General features: G+C 46.2%; 2 protein-coding genes across 13 annotated transcripts in view; one reads left to right on the top strand and one right to left on the bottom strand.

Moving 5' to 3' along the window:
- Window positions 1-1,176: 1,176 nt before the first annotated feature.
- RNF34 (ring finger protein 34) lies at window positions 1,177-10,722 on the top strand. 2 transcript variants are annotated; one of them, XM_074844645.1, is made up of 6 exons: window positions 1,177-1,273; window positions 4,966-5,184; window positions 6,544-6,933; window positions 7,243-7,299; window positions 7,529-7,730; window positions 9,176-10,722. In XM_074844645.1, the coding sequence occupies exons 1-6, from the start codon at window positions 1,268-1,270 to the stop codon at window positions 9,361-9,363; spliced, it is 1,062 nt and encodes a 353-aa protein (XP_074700746.1). In that variant the 5' UTR covers window positions 1,177-1,267; the 3' UTR covers window positions 9,364-10,722. The 2 variants fall into 2 exon arrangements, with proteins under 2 accessions (XP_074700746.1, XP_074700747.1); XM_074844646.1 differs by lacking the exon at window positions 1,177-1,273 and adding an exon at window positions 1,327-1,659.
- A 374-nt stretch (window positions 10,723-11,096) lies between these two features.
- Window positions 11,097-22,060, bottom strand: part of KDM2B (lysine demethylase 2B) — a 126,198-nt gene continuing 115,234 nt past the window's right edge. For 6 of the 11 annotated variants that reach the window (XM_074844635.1, XM_074844641.1, XM_074844632.1 and 3 more), the window contains 9 exons: window positions 20,411-20,497; window positions 19,605-19,874; window positions 18,570-18,608; window positions 16,245-16,918; window positions 14,639-14,802; window positions 14,047-14,208; window positions 13,678-13,779; window positions 13,134-13,352; window positions 11,097-12,355 (listed from right to left, as the gene is read on the bottom strand). In XM_074844635.1, coding sequence (XP_074700736.1) covers window positions 12,174-12,355; window positions 13,134-13,352; window positions 13,678-13,779; window positions 14,047-14,208; window positions 14,639-14,802; window positions 16,245-16,918; window positions 18,570-18,608; window positions 19,605-19,874; window positions 20,411-20,497 — 1,899 coding nt within the window. In that variant the 3' untranslated portion in view covers window positions 11,097-12,173. The remainder of the gene's footprint in view (window positions 12,356-13,133; window positions 13,353-13,677; window positions 13,780-14,046; window positions 14,209-14,638; window positions 14,803-16,244; window positions 16,919-18,569; window positions 18,609-19,604; window positions 19,875-20,410; window positions 20,498-22,060) is intronic. The other 5 variants (XM_074844634.1, XM_074844637.1, XM_074844636.1 and 2 more) reach the window with 5 other exon arrangements.

Here is a 22,060-nt window from a genome sequence, read left to right as displayed (position 1 = left end):
AAATGTCATTTTTATTAAATCATGTGTAAATGTTCATAGCATATCAAAAGCTTGTCGAGGAGCATAAGCATTTCCGAAAACAGATGACCTGATTTTGAATTATGATATAGTGTCAGTGCAAATCCAGAAGTTGGACTGCATGAAGTATCCGCTCTTGATGCTAAAGCTGCCAAGACTGTGCTGTTCTTGTGGCAATTACATACAGATTTTTTTTTGACTCAGTTCTTGTATCTGACTTGCTCCAAAAATAGATCAGTCCTGCAGAAATTAGTGAAGATTGCACGCAACCTTTTGTACAGGCAAATTTGATTTGTGGTCAAAATTTATTTTCAGCCACTTTTGTCTGTTCCTCTTTTTGGCAAAGGCCTTCTTTGTTCTTGGCCCTGTGTGCTCTTATGTAAAAGCTTTCCTGGAGACTTGGTTGGGTTTGTATTGTTGGGGTTTCTTTAATGTAATCTTCTGGTTAAAAGCTTTCAGTTCTTACAACCTGTGATTATTTTTTTATGTATCCCATTCACAGCATAGAGAAAATAATAATGGGATCTAGAAGCTAGCTGGAACTGGATTTTTAAATAATAAACCTTCTATTATTTAAAGATTATCACCAAAGGGCTTGGTAGAATAATCAGCACTTTGGCCTTTTGCCTACAGCACCGAGGCTTTTCATTCTATTTGTGACAGACACCTACTTGTACGCAGAGGTGCCAAAACACCTGGATTTTGGCGACTGTCAGATTCCCCCCCCAGCCCTGTGCCAGACCCCAGCACCAGCTCTCTGGGCGGGTCACTGCCACCTTCATTACAGGCAGCGTCCGTGTACACCTACTTTGAAAACAGGAAAAAAACAAACCAGCCCAAAATCATGAGGTAAAAGTTCTCTCTTATTCCAGTGACATCATGATTTACGCACTTACAGCTGTCAGTGGCCTCTTTTTTCCGTGCTTGAGGGGTATTTTCGCCTCCCCCCCCCCGTCCGCGCCCGCGGAACCTCCGTGCCCGCCCCCGCCAACACCCGGGAGCTTCCTCTCTTTCCATTGGCTCCGTCCGCTCGCTGTCGGCGGCAGGGCAACCAATAGCGTGCGGCGCTGCGGGAAGGCCCGCCCTCCGTGAGGCGGCCCGCTGGAGCGCGGCGAAGGGCGGGGGCCCGCGCCGAGGCGGGGTAGGGGGGGGGGGGTCGGTGCCGGGGGGGGGTTCGCCGCGGCGGACGGCGCCCGGTGGAGGCGGCGGCGGGCGGCGCTGGAGCGCGAGCGGCGGTGGTGAAGCGGCCATGAAGGTGAAGGGCGGGCGGGGGAGGTTTCCTCCGGCCGGGAGAGCGTCTTTCCCCTCGCTGGGGAGAGGGAGGAGGGGGCCGCGTGACGGGGCCGGGACCCCGGTGGGACGGGCCGCGCCGCCCCTCCCTCGTCGCCTTAGGCCGCCCGGCCCGGCCGCGGCCGCTGTTCCCTCCCCGGGCCTGCCCCGTTACCGAGGGACGCCCGGGCCGGGGGCCGCCTTGCCGAGAAGCCCCGGCGCCCTTCACTGACTCAGCAGCCGGGGAGGGCCTGGTGCCGCCGCCTGAGGCGAGCCCCCGCCCCCGTCTCCACACACCGTCCGCGGTCGATCCCCGCCGGCGGCTGCAGGACCGGGCAGGGCTCCGAACGGGACGGAGCCGGGCTCGGGGCGGTACGTGGGGGTTGGGCCTGTGAGGGGGGGCGGTGGGTGGGAGCCAGCCCTGGCCGGGCCGGGGTGCTGGGCACGGCTGGCGGGGAGGGCCCGCTCCGGCCGGCCGCGGGGTTTGCTCCCCACAGGCGCTACTCCGCGTCCGAGGTTACCGTTGTGCTTTCAGGTCAGGGCTGAGGGTTGTGGTAACCGGGGATCTCTCAGCTCGGTGAGTTCCGAGGGATGCTCGATCTCCGGGTGGGTGTAAGGACGGAATTTCAGCTAAAATAGAGTAAAATTCCTTCGGCTTCTCTGTGGTTAGTCTGCCTCTGACAGCATAGCCTGCTTGCAGAGATGTGTAAGGAGCAGCATACAGCCTCTCAGCGTCTTGGGGTGGGTGTCTTTCTGAGGTGATATTCTCGTCAGGTTACTAAACGCCCTTAAAACTAAAAATAAGAGCAAAGATGTTCAAACGCAGTATTTTGCCTCTATAGGATGCACATAAGGTATGGAGAGAGAAGGTAGCTGATGGCAGCTCGTGAGAAGAAAATATGAAAGTGGTGGCTGATGTAGTTGGATAGGCTTTTGGTGCAGAAATTGGCAAAATTTTAATTAATTGTCAAGGAAGGGAGTTTTTGATGTAGTATGTCTCATTTGTGTCTTGTGTTGGTGCTTTTCAGCATGGTCTCATTTCTTTTACAGAGTAATATGAAGAGCTTAGACACTGTAATTGAATTATCAGTTAATGACAGTAGTGCATAGAAAGAATCCACAGCTGAATTAGGTTAAGGAGAAGATTAATGATGCCCATGTTGCCTTACCTTTCACCTTAAAATGACTGAATGCTTGGCAGTAAGTGTAAAGAGACTTTCTGTTTGATACTAACAATGTTTGCATATCCAAAATGAGTAACAAAACTTTCTTAAGTATATATTTATTTGGTGTTGGCAGTGATGTCTGAGCAGTTGTTACAGGCTCTTGAATAAAATAAGTCTAAGAAGCTGGTGTTGAACTATCAGGCAAGGGTTGTGGTGGCAACTATGTTATGTCCTTTCAGTTGTTGTGTGTCCTCCTGCTGCTGTGACCCCCCTGAGAAAAAGGTGGTCATATAATGAAGCAAGTTGAATTCTGACAGACCCTTTTGGTTCATTGTTTTATTTTTCTGTTATTTGTATGTGGTTATTGTTAAATCTTTTAAATATAAGGCTTGCTCATCAGTTTTTAAGAATATGTGAAGAATTAGAGTAACACTTCTGCAACTGACAACTTTACCTTAAGATGAGAAAAAACATTTTTCAAAAGTCCCAAGTTTTAAAACTTGGAGCTCTCTTGGGTTAAGGTTTTCAGAACGTATTTCTGAAAAGTTAATTACTCTTGCCTAATAAACTAGGATGATTATGCATAACTTGTTTTGTATAGGAAAAATTAATATTGATCTGTTTCCACTCTTTATTATTGAAGAGTAGAAAACAAGTCTTGGTTTGACGATAGTTTAATGATTGCCACTAAAGTCTGATTACATGCCAGACAGGCTCCAGGCGCACGGTGTATCTGAGTGCAGCCGCGTGCTGGGGCTACCTGTGCCTTGGCTGGAGGTCAGGGAAGGGCCACGGGAGTTCATCCCCCCTGAACTCCTTCACAGGAAGCTTAGGAAGGTTTTCTCCTATGCATGGGGTACCCACTGCACGGAGGTCTTTTGTTATGCCTGGGATGAATTTTTCTATTGAAATACCTATAAAATTAGACTAGTGAATTTAATTTGTGCATGTACAGTTGATGTTATTACTGCATGCAGTGTTATGTGTTGTACAGCTCAGAAGCAAAATGACTGTGTTCAATATTTCGCTGTATTGCAACATTTTTAATGTCAGCTTACAACAGTAAAAGTGAAGTACCAGGTTTGTGTGGGTTGGAGCGATGCTTTTGATGTTCCATACCTCAGGCGCTTACGTGAGCGTGGTGGTGTAGAACATGTTTGCTCCTATGGCATTGTTTCTCACGGCTTCTCTCTAAACCAGAGTGAGGACTCTTTTACCTTTTGTGCTCCGTGGTTTGAAAGGAGATGTCCTGGCGCATCCCCAATTATTGTGTGAAGTTCCCACAAATGTAACAGGACTGTGTTCAGTTCAGGGGAACTGTGCAATTTAATATAGAAATTAGTTACCATGGGAATTAAACAACCATCATTACTGAGCTGAAGTGCATGTTCTGGTTGGTTTAGGTTTTACAGCAAGACGTACAAGTCTCAAAAGCAGTTATTTTATGGTTTTATGCTTTGGGAAAAAAAAAAAAAAGATGCTGCCCCAGAACGAAGAACAGAACCGCTTCTAACCAGCATAGTTGAGAAGCAAAGTATGAAAAAGAAAATATGTTTAAAGGAAGTTGTACCACTTGGCTTCCTTTCAGAAAGAGTCTGGTGTGATTCTGTTTGCTTTTTTTTTTTTCCAGTAGATTTCAGTGAGCCACATGACAGTGATTAAACACGTGACGTGAGCAACTTAGAGTCCAAATTCCAACTTTAAGCAGAATATGCACTTTTGATAGAGAATCTAGTGCTAAAGGATTTCAAGGATAAGAAATAGCGATTTATGTATGTATTTAGAATGTTTTTGTAGTATTTTAAGATTGAATTGTGTAACTCAAAACTGAAATCCAGTCGATCTAGAATAAGATCATTCAGAGTTATTTTAATTTTTGTTAGATGTTTTGTAAGACAATGAAACAGCAGGTTCAGGGAGGTCTTGAAAAACACTTTCCCCTCAGAGAAACAAGACTGTAACTAGTTTCTGATGAAGACTGGTTTGTTACTTTGTAGACCCAGAAATGGTTTTTTTTAGAAAGAGTTTTATTGTGAGCCGTGTAAGAGCTGGATTAGTTCTGGAGAAGATCCTGCAGGGGACAGCTCTGCACTAATTACGGTAAATTGTTATGTTGCTGCCTGTCATCATTTCCGGTTTTGCCCCTCACCTATGACTGGCTGTTAGTCTCTTCCTTCTTTGCTCCGCTATTGCGTTACCTCCTCAAATTCCTTACCCTTTTTGTGCGGAACTCTGCTAGAAAAGGAGTTATGCAAGCGAGCTCCTTGTGCAGGCATTAGCCTCTCAGAAGCAAATCTTACCTACTTTGGTTTGCAGCTGGGAAGTGGGGATTATTGGGCTGGTATAGACATTAGTGTGCCCAGTTCCTGCTGCTCTGGGAATTCCCACCACGTACTTTTGGGATGATGACAGATGGAGTGCAGTGGCTCTTCAGTAGCAAGTCACATCTGATGTGGGCTTTTGGATATTAATTTTTTTTTTTTTTTTTTCCCTTCTTTGTGAATGTTTCCAGGCAGGAGCTACTTCCATGTGGGCTTCCTGCTGTGGGTTGCTGAATGAAGTCATGGGGACTGGAGCTGTCCGGGGCCAGCAGGCCGGCTTTGGGGGAGGTGCCGGCCCGTTCAGATTCGCACCAAATACAGACTTCTCAGCATATCCCTCTCCAGCTGCGGCGGGCGCTAACATCGTTTGCAAAGCATGTGGACTTTCCTTTTCAGTTTTTAGGAAAAAAGTGAGTATATTTCCTATTACATAGCATTTTTAGTCTTATGAACCGATCTGTAGGCATACTGGGATGTGAATGTGTATTTTTTCCTTAGATAAGGAAACCTGAGGCAGATAGCCAGGGAGGGAGTAAGTGCCTTATTCTGAGGTCACAGGAAATTAATGTCAGACAGGATTAGAAGCTAAGACGTCTGATGTTCATTAATCGGTGACACACAGGATCTGGTCTGACCAAAAATTAGTGGATTCTAATTTGTAAGATATGTGTTTTAGCTTCAGAATCTTAAACATTAAATCTGGTTTTGAAGATGACACTGAACATAGTGGTTGAGTACTGGAATGAACACACTGGGTGATGGAGAAGCTAAAGACTCGCAATATAGTATCACAGCTTCTTTCTGTGAAATACTCGTCTAATTCTGTTTCCTAACCAGGTTTAGTTCTGTTAAATGCTGTTGCACTCCATTGCTTCCTCCTTCATTTGGAGGCAGGTTGGTGGGTTAATGCAGATCAAGAGAATTGAGATAGTTAATATTATTTGTATGTATCATGACTGTCCAGCATCATTATTCATCCACTCAGTGACCTAATTCTCTGCAGCTCGTTTAGATAAACATGAAGCCTCTCTCCTCAGTGTGTGTGTTCAGTTTCCCCCTTCCCGTGCATCCTGTTGTTCGCATGGCAAACACTTTGTTGAAGTAAGGGTTGTGCAGGGACAACTTCTGAAGCTGATACTAATTTACTAAAATCCTGAAAAACTTGAAGAGTTTGGGTTTGTTCACAGCAGGTGAGATGACCATTTAAAATCGCTGCTGGAAGTCTTGCCTAGTCCTAGCTTTTGTATATTGTAGCGAGTCTTTTGAACAAAGTGCTTGTCAGAAATGTCAGCTGGGCATTTGGGGAGTGTTTACCTACCATGCGAGTCATCACGTTTAAGGCCTACTTTGAATTCTGGGAATCAGTTGAGGAAGAAGTACGTTCGTTAAAGTTTGGGAATTATACTGGTTTTTGCATGTGGGAAGAGCAGTGACACTATATTCAAAAGTATTTTAACATACCATAAAATTGAGTGGCCTTCAGTTTTGTTTATTGTCTAAACTACAACTTGAGTATTTTATTGATTTGTTTATTCATAATGAGGTTTCAATGAAAAAACAAACCAGCTTTCTGTAGTGCTACGAAAGTGACAGACTGTTGTGGAACGCCTGCAAAACTATTTGACAGGGCAGTGTTCTAGACTTAAATCCTAAAAATTATGCATGTCAAAACTGAAAGAGTAATACTTACGTAGCCTGGCGAAGGAGAGAGCAGGGTCTAGATTTGTTTGTGGCGTACAGCTGAATGGTTATTTTCTCTTTGTCCTTAGCACGTGTGTTGTGACTGCAAGAAGGATTTTTGCTCAGTTTGTTCAGTCCTACAAGAGAATCTCAGAAGATGTTCCACTTGTCACTTGCTGCAAGAAACAGCCTTTCAGCGACCTCAGTTAATGAGATTGAAAGTAAAGGATCTGCGTCAGTATCTGATTCTCAGAAACATACCAACGGATACTTGCCGAGAGAAAGAAGACTTGGTGGATCTCGTGCTGTGCCACCATGGCTTAGGGTCGGAGGAGGATATGGACGCTAGCAGCTTGCATTCCTCACGGTCACAGACTTCGGGGTTTTTTACTCATCCATTTTCTATGTCTGTATCGGTGTCGTCTCAAGGAGAACTTGCAAACAGAAGGGGAAGCACAGGAAATGGAACACCTTTACGGGTACAATAATTAACGTGTTTTATGGTGTAGCATAACATTCTTTAATAGGTACGCAGAGCTTTAAAATAAAATGGCAGTTGGTACAGTTTGGGGTGGCAGGAAAAATGCCTTTTGTATCTCTCACCTGAAAACAGAAGATTACTAGGTAAGATTACTAGTTTAGATGATATAGTGTCTTAAATCAGTAAGGTTTAGTACCAGTTGAAACTTCAAAATGTCACCGTCATCCTTGATCAGTTTGGTACAAAGGAAGATGTTTTATAAGGGATAATGTGTGTTTTATCCTGATTAGTTTCATTTTGTACACAGGGGCAAACAGAAACATCTTCTATAAATAATGAAGAAGAAGAAAGTGCAGAAGAGCAGGTGAGATACAAACTATGCAAAGAAGTTTTTTGGCATGTGACACCATAAACTGTTTATATCTGTCAGCATTTAGTATCGGCTCTAGTTCTTTAGTCAGCTGTGTCTGGCAATGCGTATCTGCTTTAAAGAGAGTTAAACTTTAGTCAAGCTGCTGCAGCTTGATGTAGCACCAGACCTGCTGCTCTGAGCTTACCAGGACAGTTAAAAACATACAATTGATGTGTTTCAGACCCCTGGATTGTCCAGAAAGCGAGCGAGGGCATCTCTGTCTGACATTTCAAGTCTGGAAGACATTGAAGGGTTGAGTGTTCGGCAGCTGAAGGAAATACTTGCGTGTAATTTTGTCAACTACTCAGGATGCTGTGAAAAATGGGAACTTGTGGAGAAAGTCAGCAGACTATACAGAGAGAGTGAGGAAAACCACAAGACACGTAGGTTTATATTTTATTCTACTTTCTTAAGACTACTTAATTTTCAGGTTTCCAGTAGCTGGTTGTGCCCACAGAAAGACTTGGTATCTAACTTGGTCTGCTCAGCTGGAACAACTGGAAAGTGGGTTTTAACAGTTCAAGGTGCATCTGGAGTAGTTGAATGTGGTTCTAGTGAGTAAATGATGCTTTCCAGGATTGTGCTGGTTTTTGAGACTTTTTTTTTTTTCCAAAGCTCAGAGAGCTCAGCTTTCACGGCAAAGGTAAAATTGCACAACTGAGAACCGGTTCCTCAGAGAACATGAAACTTGGCACCTCCGCATCTTTTATTAGGTTTCACAAGGCATTAGTGAGAGAGCAGCTCAGTAGCTGTCACAGACCAGAGCAATTCAGGTCTTTTACTGCGGTACGGAAATAAAAGCTGCAGTGGCAGAAGTCCAGGCTCAGGTGGTTTGGGCTCAGTCCATGTTTTCATGATAAGGTGGTTCGGTGGCTGCGGCTCAGTGACTCTCTTCTTCCACCCTCTGTTGCCCTCAACAGTTGGAGCCTTTCACTGGTGTGGCTGCAGTGCAGCCCCAGACCGATTCCTGCTCACAGAGTATGATCCCAGGCACAACTTTCTGATGTCATTACCAGTTTGAGAAATGCCCACCTGGCTCTTCATCCCTGCAGCCAGGCTGCAAAGAACAGGGGACTGGTGACTGGAAAACTTAATAGCCCTGGGCTACCGCCCAGCCAGACTGTGCCAGCACATGCACTGCCGGGAGTGCGATAACTGGGTGTGAACTAATCAGCTAATTGGGGTGGAGAAGGATTGTGAGGGTGGGGGACTGTTAGTGCATGTCAGAAGGTGGCTTGAGGGAGACCCATGGCTTGGTCAGGGGCTAGAACTGAAAACCTGTCTGAAATCAAACTTTAAACTTAACAGTTTGTTTGTTGTTTTTTGGGGTTTTTTTTAACACGATCTGACAGAGCATTTGGTTATTGCTGGGGGATGCTGCCTATTTGCAGTGAAAATTGACAGGTTTTGTTCAGTTCTGCCACCTTTATGGCCTTCTTAAGGCTTCCACTTCATAGCCTGCTTTATTATTATGGTGTTTAATCTTCTGAGGAAAGCGTTCAGCCAAACAAATAAGCTCAGAGATGGAAAACCAACATGCTCTGAATTTTAATCCAGCATGTTATTTCAGTCATTATATTCTGCACTGAAAATGGTCTGCGAGTTTAAAGGACGAAGCCAAGTCTTGGATGTTCACTTAGGGGCTTTCTAGTTCTTGTTTCTTTGCTTTTTTGAAGGAATATAGATTCATTCTTAGCTGGGGGTTAGAAAAACTGTTAGCAGCTTGAGGCTATGTCAGCTGTCTGTGCCCCGTGGTGGGCGCCCCGGCCAGAGCTCTGCTGGTTTCCTGGGGCCCGAGGGCCTGACCTCCCTCTCTGTCGCGTTTCAGAGGGCGAGAAGATGCAGCTGAACGACAACGACGACAACCTGTGCCGGATCTGCATGGACGCCGTCATCGACTGCGTCCTGCTGGAGTGCGGCCACATGGTCACGTGCACCAAGTGCGGCAAGAGGATGAGCGAGTGCCCCATCTGCCGACAGTATGTCGTGCGGGCTGTGCACGTCTTCAAGTCCTAAACCCAGACCAAACCTGGGTTTTAAGTCGCCCTTCTGGGATTGCTGTGGGCAGGAGTTGCTGACCCTCGGCGGGGGGGTGGGGGGTGGGCGTCAGCTTTTTAGTTCTCGATTAAATGCGTTTTCAACATCAGGTTCTAGAAGTTTGTGAAACGTTTCTCTACGGCTGGGTGGTACTGTGTGTACGGTAGTAGCGCTGCCTGACATACCTTACAAACCCACAAACTGTTCGAGTCAAACTGTTTACAGTAGTTCTTGCTCTCTTCTGAAGAATTATCACCTCTAATTACCGCATTTGGTACTTGACAAGTGGCCAGAAAACACCTCTCCTTGGCCATCTTAGTGTGTTACATCGTCTAGTGCATTAGAAGCCACAACTATACTGGTTGAATATTCAGCTTTTATGTAATTATAGAATGTAACTGTTCTGACACTGTCCCTACAACGGTGTTGACAGTATAAAATACGACTGTAGAAAGCACTGCCATGGACTGTACCTAAGCCCTTAATTGCTTCCTCCCAACATCTGTCACTAAACCCATCTGTAAATGCACCGAAAGCTGCGTCCCTTCACAGGGCTCCACCACGTCCTGTCCAAATACTGATTACTAAGTGTTTTTTAGTTTAGGAATAAAATATTTTTTTAAAAAGGGGTATAGTAAACCATATTACTGTGGTCCTTAATCCACTCCTGCCTCTTGTACCTCTTAATCTTACATGTGATTGTATTTACTCCCTGTGCCGACAACCTGATGTTACTGTGAATACTAACCAGGGTCACCAAGCTACTCGCTGCTAACCTGGGGAATGTAGTTACTCACCTTAAACGGGGAGGGAAACAGGGGATTTGTGTAAAACCCACTCATGGACTTTTACCCAAGGCCAAGTCACTATTAATTGCTTCTCCACCCCCGGCTGCTGCCTGAGGTGAGGAAGGAGCGACTCTGTCCTGAGGGTTTATCCTTTACGCGGGGTGGATTGACGGAGCTGCACTTTCTCCTTTTAATTTCCCCCACCAGAGCCAGGGAGGGGGTTTGTCAAGGCTGCAGCACCCCCAGCTCTTACCTCTGCTACGCTGTCACGCCTGCTCCTGTCTTTTACATCAAAAACTAAGCTGGCTTGAAAAAGAGAAAGTAGCTCCTCCTCACAATAAAATAGACACCTTAGAGACCCTGCTGGTTATTTTTCAGAAGGGAGCAAACTTCTCAATGGCTTTATTTTTTAGAAGTAACTTTTTAATGGTACTTAATCCTTGGAGTCTCTGCTCAGTGGGTAAGCTAACGAAGAAAACACCCTGGATGTTACCTCCATGCTGGTCATTAGCCACACGAGCTGAATAAAGATTGGTGATGGGCCTTCCCAGCCTCTGCCTCTTTTCTTAAGCAGCTGGGGTGGTTGGTTTGAACATTCTTTATCATTCTTTAAGAGCTTTAACATTATTATTGAGCTGTGTCAGTGTTCCTTGAGATGGGGCTGGGCAGCCTCCATTTTATCTCCTCCCAGCAACCGAGGGCTGGGGAAGCACCACCTGCAGCACAACCCAGGGGCTGCTGCTCTTACTCCCAGCTTACACCACTCTTACTCACAGCTTGCACCCAGGCTACACACACAACTGCCCCAACCTCCCCTCCCCACACACTGCAGCCCCTCCACACACCCCCCAAGCCCAAACCAGCTCCCCCCACCCCAAAACACCCCCCCCATCCCCCTCAGAACAGAAACCCAGAGCCAGCCCCTGTTTTTGTACAATTGTTTATACAAATTCAACAAAGGTAAAACTGCATCAGGAAGGTCTACGAAAACAACACCGTACAACAATGGCACTTATGAATGCAGAATTTTACAATCAGGAAATAACCATGTTATAAACCTTAAATGAGAACTCAACTCACACTTCAAAGAAAGAGAGACTACGTTTGACCATTTATTCTACGGCTGGACTCACTGTATAAATTAATTTCATATTGAGTACAAGAGCTCATGCTACAGAGTGAAACCCTCCTATGTGCAAAAGCTGAAATTGGAATCTTTTAAAATTTTGAGAAAAAGGTGATTTCTATACAGATAAAAGTGTTTTACTTCAACTATAATTTACACCTTATTTCCACAACATGCTTATGTCACTTCTGAAGTATACAAAGCAGGATATAAACTTCCATTAAAACATGCTTTAAGTTGAAAGTATTAACCTACTTTTCCTGACCTGGGCACATTTGTAGATAGATACTGTCTACGAAGTATAGGTTAAGTTCTCGCCTACCATAAGTAAAGATAAAAATTGGCAATCAAAACCGAAACACTGGTAATGCATTCAAACATTGCATAAATAATTTTTAAACAATTTTTGTACAAAAATAGTTCTGCATAATGTAAGATGTAACAAAACAAAACGTGTTAAGAAGGCAGAAATGCAGTGCGTGGTCCACTTTAATGACACCAACTTTTTTTTTTTTCTTGTTTTAAGAAATGAAAAGCAGAAATCAAATTTACACTACCAAGCACATGCTGTGGTACTTTAAATAACAGTATTTCTTGGAGATCAGTCGTCTTCCGGGTGTGAACAATTATCATCAATAACAGTCGCCTTATGAATTTGCATAAGAGCCAGTGCAGGACATCCCAGGTAGACTGAATTAGTGGCACAAGTTGAAATTCTTAACATGGGTAGTTTCATGTTGTTCTCTCCTCGACAAGAGTTGTAAAATCCGATCGCGGTATTTTCCAATATTCCAAGTTCCCAATTGAAAATAAAATCCCTACGTGTTCTTAGTCCCTCCCCCCACCCCGCCCCAGTATTTACACATGTCCTTTAACTAACTCAGTTTTTGCAGAAGTTTTTCTTCCACTTGCCCAAACTGAACACTTACGGACATCTCCGCTATGAACTGCTCGCAGCCCTCTTTTGTCACTTGCTTGCAGTACCTCAGGTCGATCTGGCAGATGTTTCCACAACGTTTGAAGTAAGACAGGCACTGGTCAGTAACCTTATTGCAGTCTGACGGAAAAAGATAAAAGGGGGAGTTGTTTAACATCAAGTCTTGGTTTGAGGATTTATCCTGACTGCAGCGGGTCCTTCGTGCTCCTCCCGTGCTGCCCAGCTCGCCTATGGCCCCTCTCGCCCCCCTGTGACTCCGCTGTGTAACCCAGGAGGTGAAGCCAAGCACGCCGGACGTGGAGCTGCGGAGGCTGAGCCGCAGCTGCCGGGTTATTCGCACCAGAGAGGAAAAACTAAAGGTGGGCAGGGCGAGTACAACCCCTCAGTTGGACAAGGGGTGGTGCACCCCATTTCCCCCTCAATGCATTTGCAGAACCCACGCTCCACCTTTTTCCTCGTTTCTCATGGAAATGAGTTTGTGGAATACCTGCCCCTCCTGGTCTAGTATGCTAATCAACTGATAAGATGAACTTAAAATGTGACAAAACTTGGTGCACCCCCACCGTAGCTAGATCCAGGTGCACCCACCACCGAAGAACTGAAGACTGAGGATCCACGGTGGTGACTATTCTTGCGACTCTGCTTGCTTGATTTCTGTCTTTTCCTTCCGTTCTGTCCTAGCGCTACCCCTCTTCACTTTTAATAATAAAAACTGTTTTGGGTGTACGGCGTTTGGCCTCATTTGTGTCTTAATCTCGCTCTTGGGATCATATCGAAACCTCCCCCAACACTGGCTGGGGACATTAAATGGTGAAGCCACCCTGGGGGCAGGGGAAGAACTGGGTAAAACCACTCCCACGAGGGGTCTAACACCCTCCCCTGCGCTTGTGTTTCTTACCTGATAAATTAATTTCTGTTAATGAATCCCGCGTGGTGGTTCCGACCGCGGTCAGCAGGTTAATAGACTGATCTGTCACGTGATTACAGTAACTAAGATTGAGTTTGGAGAGCAGAGGCATGTGCCTTATGATCAGCCGCAAAGAAGCATCTGTAATATCCAGGCCAGCCAAGCGCAGCTCAACTATGTTCCGTAGTTTACTCCGGTTGTCGATCTGACCTGGAAAGCGGAGGCAGCAGGTCACTCCCAAAAGTCTCACCCGTATCGCAAACATCTGCAGATCTATATGAAATGCACTGTGACACACAACACTGCTGCCCTACGTCAACTTCAGACGCTTTTTGCCTGTCTGGAGCTTTGGAGGGGACATCAGCAGGAACACTTGTCTATTTTTGGAACAGGCACGTGGACAAAGCCACCTCCTGATTTCAAAACAAAAGGGATGAAAGTAACTGCAGGGGCCCAGCGGAATTACAAGTCGGGAATAAGCAGTAGGCTGTGCAGTGCATGCCAGAAAGCAGATCTGATTTGCTCAAAATTTCACCTGAGCTGATATCCGGGCGAATGTGGCATGACCCACAGAACTGCTCCTTCCCTGAACTGGAAGAAAGTGTTTCCATACTCTCTAAAGTACACCCGTTGCAGCCTGAAGAGAAGAAAGTCAGACAGAAAACCAGCACAGTGGCTCAAGATGACTGTTCAGCAGCCAGAGAACATCACTCGTTACCCAGTGGCTTCCAGCCAGGAGGTGTTACAAGCCACTACTTCGAACACCTCGCGCGTCAGCAAAGCCCAGAGCCCCGCCGGCGCTAGCTGCGGGGGGCTCTGCCCGTCTCCTCCAAGGGGCACTAGCAGCAGAACATGCCACAGAACGGCTGGGACAGGTCGCCCGCGTGCTCCTCCCGCCGGTTACCTGGCCGGTTATCTGTGGGCGGTGACAAGAGGTCTCTCATTTGTGCGTCTTTCAGTCCTTCTGCCCACTGCACATCCAGAGTTCGGAGTAAAGGACAACTGGAACTACAAAGTGCCGACACTGCTATCCACGAGCACCCTGATAACAGCAGGTCTCGAAGACCTGCGGATACAGAAGAAGTTGGAGCACGTGGCCTACCCGGAGAGGCGTCCGCGGTGATCGCCGCTACCAGCCCAGGGCCGCTCTGAGCGACGATCCCAGCGCTCCAGGGCAAGCTGGGACCCCGTAAGCCTCCTCCTGCCCAGCTCTCCCACCCTCTGGAGCTTCATTACTGTGGGGGACAGCAGACCTCCCCCCCCCCAATCACATCAGCGCAGGCACCTTCCACGGCAACATTACCTGTGGACAAAAACCTGCCTCAAATTAGTTTACCTAGCACATCAAGTAGCCACAACACAACTAATTTTGGCCCCATTTTAACTCGCTGATGCTTCATTCCTACGCATCTAACTCCTCTCTCGGTATACCCAGATCCCTGCAGACATTCCTCAGTTTGGTAAATTCAGGGAAGTGGTCAAAAAACATCACTTACCTGGCAGTCTGTTGATAAGCCAACTCAGCTGCTTTTTAGATATATTTGTCCAGCTAAGATCAAGGGTTACAGGCTGTCTCCTAATAATGCCACTAAGCATAAGTGGAGTGATGGATTTACAATGGTTTAAATCTATTTTGGTCCATAATCTTTTGTCACAGCACCTACCCAAAAAGAAAAAAAGCCAACAGCACTTAATTTGGCACTTGTTTTGATTTCTGCAAGACCTTAAACAGTAGGGAAAAACTACAGCATTTAACTGAAAATAGCAAAAATAAGGCTGAGCGATGCTAAGATAAGCACAACAACATACAATGTTACGTAGGTTTGAAGTTTCTCCATCAAACATATCATGCAATCAAGCATATTTCTAGAGAATTACCAGTGTCAACAACTTTGGATCCCATTTTAAGTCATCAAAGCACTTAGTAAAACCCATTGTCTAGCCTGAACACAAGCCACACCTTCTTGCTTACCTTTTGAGTGTCAAGACTGGTTTTAAATATTACTGTCCTGATCTCCCCTGCCCTTTCCTTACTTAAAACCAGTGAATTCTGTAAAACGGGTCCCTGCTCTCCTGTTCTGTGCCTGTGTGTTATTCCCATCTATGTGGCTTATGCGTTTTTATGCTCTTTTATGATTCTCTAAGGGCACCAAGCAAGAAGTCCTAATGAGCGTGCAAGATTCTGCATTGTTCATTTTTCCATTAGAAGATACTGCACTTAAGTGGCAAAGGCATTTACCAGCTTTCTGTGACACCAAGAAGCCCACAGAGGAGACACTCCACACACATCATCTTGCACCAAATCATCAACCTCTCAACCTTTCTGTCATTCCCCCGGTTTGTTACTAGACTGTGCTCGAAAGGAGCCTCTGTTACAATCCGCCCATCTGTGTGCACATTACAGTCAAATCCGAGGCGACAACCAACAAGAGATTTTCCTGCGAGTTCAGTGAAACACATAAATCTGTCCACTAACGCTTCCTGCTGCTCTACAGTCACCGACTGTGTCAATGTTCACACTCTGGTACCCCGAGCACCAAACGGACACTCTGTGAGTAAATACAATTAACAAATGATTCTTCCATCAGCTCTGCTGGTACAGAACACAGCGAACGGGATCGCTCTCCAAGGAAACAATTGGCACAGACCTTCGGAGGAGAACACCAAGGGCACTGGGAGATCTTCCCTGTATCTCAATAGATATTTAATAGTGGAACTGAACAAACAACTGCAGTAGCAGTCAGCAAGTCCTGGGGGCAGAATGACACCAAGACAGCATGACCTAGACTGGCCGTTCCAGCAGGCGGGAACATTGTGGTGTCTAACTACAGAACAGGCTGCTCTGGGGCGACACACACACACACACACACCCCCACACACAATTCCCACCAGAAATGCTGGGAACTGCTGTTTCTGAGAAAGCACCAGAAGACACGCTGCTTCTTCAGACACTGCGGGTCACCCCTTCTCCTTGGGCTCAATAGAGCTTCACTGACAACCCACACACCTCTTCCAGGAGATGTTAGTGCTCCCGTCCCCCGCTCCCTTTTTGAGTCCATCCCGCTACACGTTAGACCGAGCTCGGTTTCCCGCCCTCCTTACCATCTGTTCCAGGTCTTGCAAACTCTCATACAGATGCACAAGTCTCTATGACTGAGGTAGCTAAAGACAGCCATCCAGACTTCCCGCTGCATCACGTGGGCTGCCCCGTCATCCAGGGGGAGCGAGTCCGGAGGGGGGCTGATGGGAGGCGGCCGGATAACGTGCCGTTCCATCTGAATGCATTTGGGAGGAGAGAGCGAAGGCGGTGGCCGGGTTATTCCCCGAGGTGTGCTTCGCAGGCTGGGGATGAGCTGGTGCCTCAGCTCCCGGGGAGTCCCGTTTAACCCTTTGCTGAACCTATGGAGTCTCTCACTGTTGTTCAAAGCACGCTTAGGTTCCTCATTCTCGCTCTCAGGTTCAGATTTGATGGGTTGGTGATTCTCGTTGGCAAGGCTGTTCTCGGTTTTTTGGATCTCCTGGTTAAGCTCCTTGCTGAGCTCCTTGCTCAGTTCCTTATTGGGAAGCCGCCTTTTCCTCCTCATCTTGAACTTCTTCTTGTCCCTGGGCTCGGCGCCCTCCGTGCTGGGACCTGCAGTGGGTGAGCTGGACCGTGACTGGTCGCTATCCTTGGAGCGGGGAGGTGCTTCCGGCAGGTCGTCCTCGGGCTCCTGCTTCAGGCGCCGCAGGGGTTTGATCATGGCAGTTCGGTCATCTGGAGCCTTCCACGATCGCCGCTGAAAAGGAAGAGACAAGGGCTGACTATTCGAGCAAGAACGTACGCAGCAATACTTCACATGCTGATGCTCCACACAGGCAGCCCTGCCCGGGGCAGGGGGGAAAGGGGAGGGGGGGGGGGGTCGGGCTGCCTGCCAGCACTGGGCCCCACCCATCTGAGCACAGGGGTACATTCACCGGCCAAAGGTATCAAGTTCAAGTGCCATCATGGATGAGGAGTCCGGCTATTGGCTCTCTGGACTCCAAGAGAGGGATAAATGCATTTATTCACCATGCATAATCCTGCAGATTTAAGGGCCTTACTCATTACACAGTGGACAATTCATATAGAGAAGATAAGCAGCACACTACAGACAGCTTTTTCCCCAGCAGGCCAGAAGAAACCAGGCTTGGGACACATTCACTGGGCACCCACTTTAAACACTGGCTGACACACGTTCATGCCCAATGGCCAAAAGGTCAATTCCTGAAACCTCCAAAAGCGCGGCTGTGGCCCCGATCGCTGGACACTCACAGCCTCATTTCATGATGCTTTTTTAGCTGCTCCTTTACATCCTACTGAACTCTGCTCGTCTTCTCAAGCTTCCCCCAGCGCCGGTGCGTGCAGAAGGGGGGATCTGACTGACAGGTCTGACACACTGCTGGCCTGACAGAGACCTCGCGCTGACACGATCTCCGACGCAACGCAGGCTGACAGGGGTTAGCTGGCACCTTCTTCCCTGCCCCGGTCACTGTTCATGCAGCAAACTGCACTGCACTTGCTCACATTAATCAAATCTCTCTTTGATGTACACCAGACAGAAGCATAAGAGACGTACAAACCAAGATCAGGGAAGACTTCAAGTCTAATCTGATCACTACAAGCAAGAAAGAAGCCACCAACTGTTAAAATGAAATAGCTCTAATAAGAAGAGATCTGGACTGGCAAGAGAAGGTGAACTGCTGTGAACACACTTGTTATATCAGAAGGTCTGTGCTTTCGCAACAAACTAATTGGATCAAGTCAGTGGATGCTTCAGACTGCGGCATGCAGCGGAGAAAGCTGATCACCCTGTCTTTAAATTAACATATTATAAAGTGAGAGGTCACAGTAAGTTAATGACAGGTTAGAATAAAAACATTACAACATCAGACTGCTGGCAGCTTGCAGCATCCTTCCCACAGGGCACTGACGAGCGCTTAGTTTAAAGGTATCGGACTTCTGTTATCGTGCTGGATTGCAGGAGTAATCAATACTTGTGTGCCAGGTCACCCCTGGCTCCCTGGGGTGTCAGCGGGGGACTCCAGGGACGTGCTGTGGTACAGACTGCTGAGGGGCTGTGTGGCAGGGGCAAGATTCAACCACACAGGAAGAGCGAAACATCAGTATAGAAAAAGAATTTTATTTCTTGGGTCATCAAAAAACCACAGCTTGCTGCTGTTTTTTAACATGGGACACCAGAACAGAAGATATAAAACCAGACACTGCAGCTAAACTAACCTGTAAAGGTTTCCACGAGAGAGATATTCTGTAATTTCAAGATGTAAATGGGATAATAAAAATGCCTGCAGTGACACAAGGACATGACTGAAACTGGCTCACCATTCAGCTCACATGAGGAGAAGGGATTAGAAGGGATTGAGAACACATCTATTAAAAAGGCAAAGTACCTTCTTCCTGAAGAGTTTGTCTTCTTTTCCAAGTTTTAGCTGTTGGAAGAAAGAAAAGTAAAAACCCCAAACCACGACATTTGTTGTGCTGTCTGATGAAGGTCTGGTGACCCACAGCGCCTTCCTCACACACTGGGGGGCTTTCATGGAGCAATTCAAGCCATCCATGAACACTGCAGTGAGTCCAAAGGGATGGGAAAGAAAAGCACGGCCAGAAAGCAGATATGCATAAACTGGTGTCGTGAATTTTGCTCTCTCACTCCACCAAAGCAACCCCAATCCCTACTTTTACCTTACTGCAGTGTTCCCACTGCCAAGCCTTGCAGGGCAGACTGACTGCCACTCCTCATCAACTACAAATGTAACACAAAACCAGCCACTGATTCTAAGGCCATCAGCCATTTACTCATGAGACACATTAAATCTAGGTCCTCATTTCTACTTCTGCAAACCAGCGTTTCTCTATATCCCAAGTACCATATTTTGCAATCCACGTGACAATTCAGAGTGTTCCTGCCTGGCCCAAGCGCTCTGACTGACAAATTCAGGGAAAAGCCATCTACATCGCTGTTGTGAGCAGCTCCTCCTCTCTGCAGGCTACAGAAGGTGTCATTTCTAGAGGTCCTCTGATGGGTTATGAGTATTGTACATCCCTGAATCAGCCACAAAACCAGCTGCCATACGCCACCAAGTGGATAGAGATGAAAAAGTTTCCATTAAAAATTGATTTTCACTTTGTTCCTCCTCCAAGCATCTTGTAAAGACTTTTCAGTTAAAGTGGGTTTTCCAGTATTATGAATAAAACAACTGCCATAGCCCAGTGTTTTCGGCCTCTGAATGTCCACCCAAGTGTCACTGTTCAAACTACTGTCCTGTTAGACTAGCCGTTTTCAGGAAGGAAGGTAAACCAGCGCAGTTTCTTTTGTAACAATCTGGGATTTCAAGATGAGCTATAAGCCAGAAGGCAAGAGACATCAGCCCCAACCAGCCCACACGCATCTGTGTAAGTACATGAAAAAGAGTGTTTTGTCATACCCGCTTTCTCATAGTGGGTTCCTGGGGTTTCTCAAATTTCCTTTTTCTCCACAGATGCACTTCATCTGACTTTCTCCTCAGTATTGAGTCAACTTGAGTCTTTTTGGAATGTTCCTCTGATTTCCGCCTGGGAGTTTCTTCACAATCCCCTTTCCGTTTTGCAGCATCTGTTACTTCCTTATTGTCTCTGTTCATTTTCTGTTCCTTCAGCAATGAGCCTGGGAGATTTGATGCGTATTTGAATCCTGGTCCGCGCTTTTGCTTGTACGCCAAAGAGACACAAAACACAAACAAACTTTATATCTTATGCCTTTCTCAGCTCTTAGTCTAAGTTGCCTCCAACACTCCAACATTGGTGGGTTGATCACTTTGTAACAGACAAAATGATTAGCAGGGAGTTAGAGTAAAGTAGTTTCAACCTTCACAAAGTTAGTTTTGTAACTACACACTTGCAAGTATCTGTCAATTTGCAAAGAAATAATGTTTCACTAATTCCAACAGACACTTCAGGTTTTGCATAATTGCTTCTGGATTTTGTTTTTTAAAAAAAAATATTGTCAGTTTAGAAATTAACACGCAGCAGTGCTAACCTAAATATTCCCCAGGTTCTGGGTGAAGCGTTGGTACACGGAACAAGAATACAAAAATTATTGAAGAATAGAAAGCCATCAGCTTATTTCCTTCAACTCAACCGAATTAAGCACAAAATCAAAAGCTGGTATTGGGCAAAATTATAGCTACAAGCCAGAGGGAATGCTTGAGATTTTGTATCACATTCCAGCACCACTTATTCCCATTTAACTCACTTTTCCAGTTTTCCCTGCGTGGTTGCACTTTGGACACTCCCAGCAGTTCGGCAGCTCATCGTTAACCACACCATCCGATTCCTTCACCTGGTGAAAGAGAGGCACAACTCAACTCACAATCGAGCTGCAAAAAGCTGCAAAAGTCTACAGATAGATCATTTACAGGCATTTTGTACAGTTCATTATTTTCTTTGATCAACTGCTGCCCTCCCAACGGCTGCAGAAAAGAAACCCAGATCACTGCAGGTGCTGCCCCATCCTGCTGGTGCTGAGCAAGCCCTCGGTGCTGCACAATTACCCTTCTAATGATGTCAATGGGGAGGAAAGCACACTGGCCAAAATGGTATTTGATAAAGGGTTCAGGTCTGGGCTTTTTATGAAGGTCAGTGACATCCCCATTAACACAGGGCAAAAAACCAAACCAATAAAACACACCCCAACACCCCAAACCAAAACCCAGGACTGTAACCACGCCATCTCCAAACGTCCTCTCACACCACCTATTTGCAAAGCTCAGTCCCACCCTGTTTCCCACTGGAGTGAGGCACAGTCTGATCTTCTAATAGGAAGGGATTTTTCCCCATACACACACTCCCACATACATTAATACCGTTCGGCATTTTTAGAAGCAAAGCACCCTGCACTGTAATCAAGTGTTCCTTAAAATATTTTTCTTTATGGATCAGAACTAGCAGTGCCATGCCTCCAGTCCTCAAGCCCATGTGCCAATAAAAAGGATGGTTGCCAAGTCAGCTAGAGAACAGGCACTTTTATTCAGGAGACTGGACACATGAAGGCATTTTTAAGGTTTCTCACACCCACAGTTACTCAGCTAGTGTAAGAAGAAAAATGCTTACTACTTCACTACCTCTGTGACATTTTGCTTTTTGAAAGAGAAGACGCACGCTCAGTGTTGTTATGCTACAATAAAAGCACAGTCCTGCCCTACACAGTTGAAAAGCTGCTGGTTTCTGTATTTCCATACAGAAGCCCACATTACTTTCCAAACAGGAGATAGGTGTTTCTGAAAAGACATTTCTGTGAATGAAACTGAGGATGAAAAGTAGAGCTAAGCTAAAAACACCCTCCACGCAAAGACATACGCTCACTGATGGCACATTCACATTTCAGGGTTTAGTTATATATGCAGAAAAAAAGCCGGGGGGGGGGGGGGGGGGGGGGAGAAGATTAATTTATTACTACTGTAGACAACAAAAACATGCTACTCTCAAGACAAACAGCTGGGTACTGGCATCAGCAGCACAGTAGCAGGAGACTGCTGCTGAAACAGGCAGGGGCAGAGATCTACAGATTTTTCATGTTTCTGAAACATTTCCTCCTCTCCTCCAGCTCAGTGAAAATTCACTAGCTGTGCAGGAGCAAGCCCTTGTTTTTAGGGGAACTGCTTCCTCAAGTCCCTGAGCCAGACAGTAGCCATTCTAGTTTCACCATCTAGAGAGAGCGATGACATGTCAGTCTCTCTCAGCAAGTCTTCTGGAGTTAATAAATGAGTAAATGAAGTGGGCAGAATTTAAATACTGGTTTTATCACAACTGTGTGCCTTTGAACCTTCTTTCCCATGGTAGGTGTAAGGTACTCCAGGAGTTGTTGTATACATCTCTGCCTCAGGGGAACAATTCCTGGCCCAAG

Source organism: Strix aluco, chromosome 18 (assembly GCF_031877795.1).
Source record: "Strix aluco isolate bStrAlu1 chromosome 18, bStrAlu1.hap1, whole genome shotgun sequence".
Classification (NCBI taxonomy): domain Eukaryota; kingdom Metazoa; phylum Chordata; class Aves; order Strigiformes; family Strigidae; genus Strix; species Strix aluco.
This window is presented reverse-complemented; position numbering and strand designations above follow the sequence as displayed.

Coding starts and splice junctions, on each gene's coding strand:
- RNF34 (XM_074844645.1), top strand. Junction 5,185..6,543: donor TTTCAGTTTTTAGGAAAAAA/GTGAGTATATTT, acceptor CTTTGTCCTTAG/CACGTGTGTTGTGACTGCAA. Junction 7,300..7,528: donor AAGAAAGTGCAGAAGAGCAG/GTGAGATACAAA, acceptor GATGTGTTTCAG/ACCCCTGGATTGTCCAGAAA.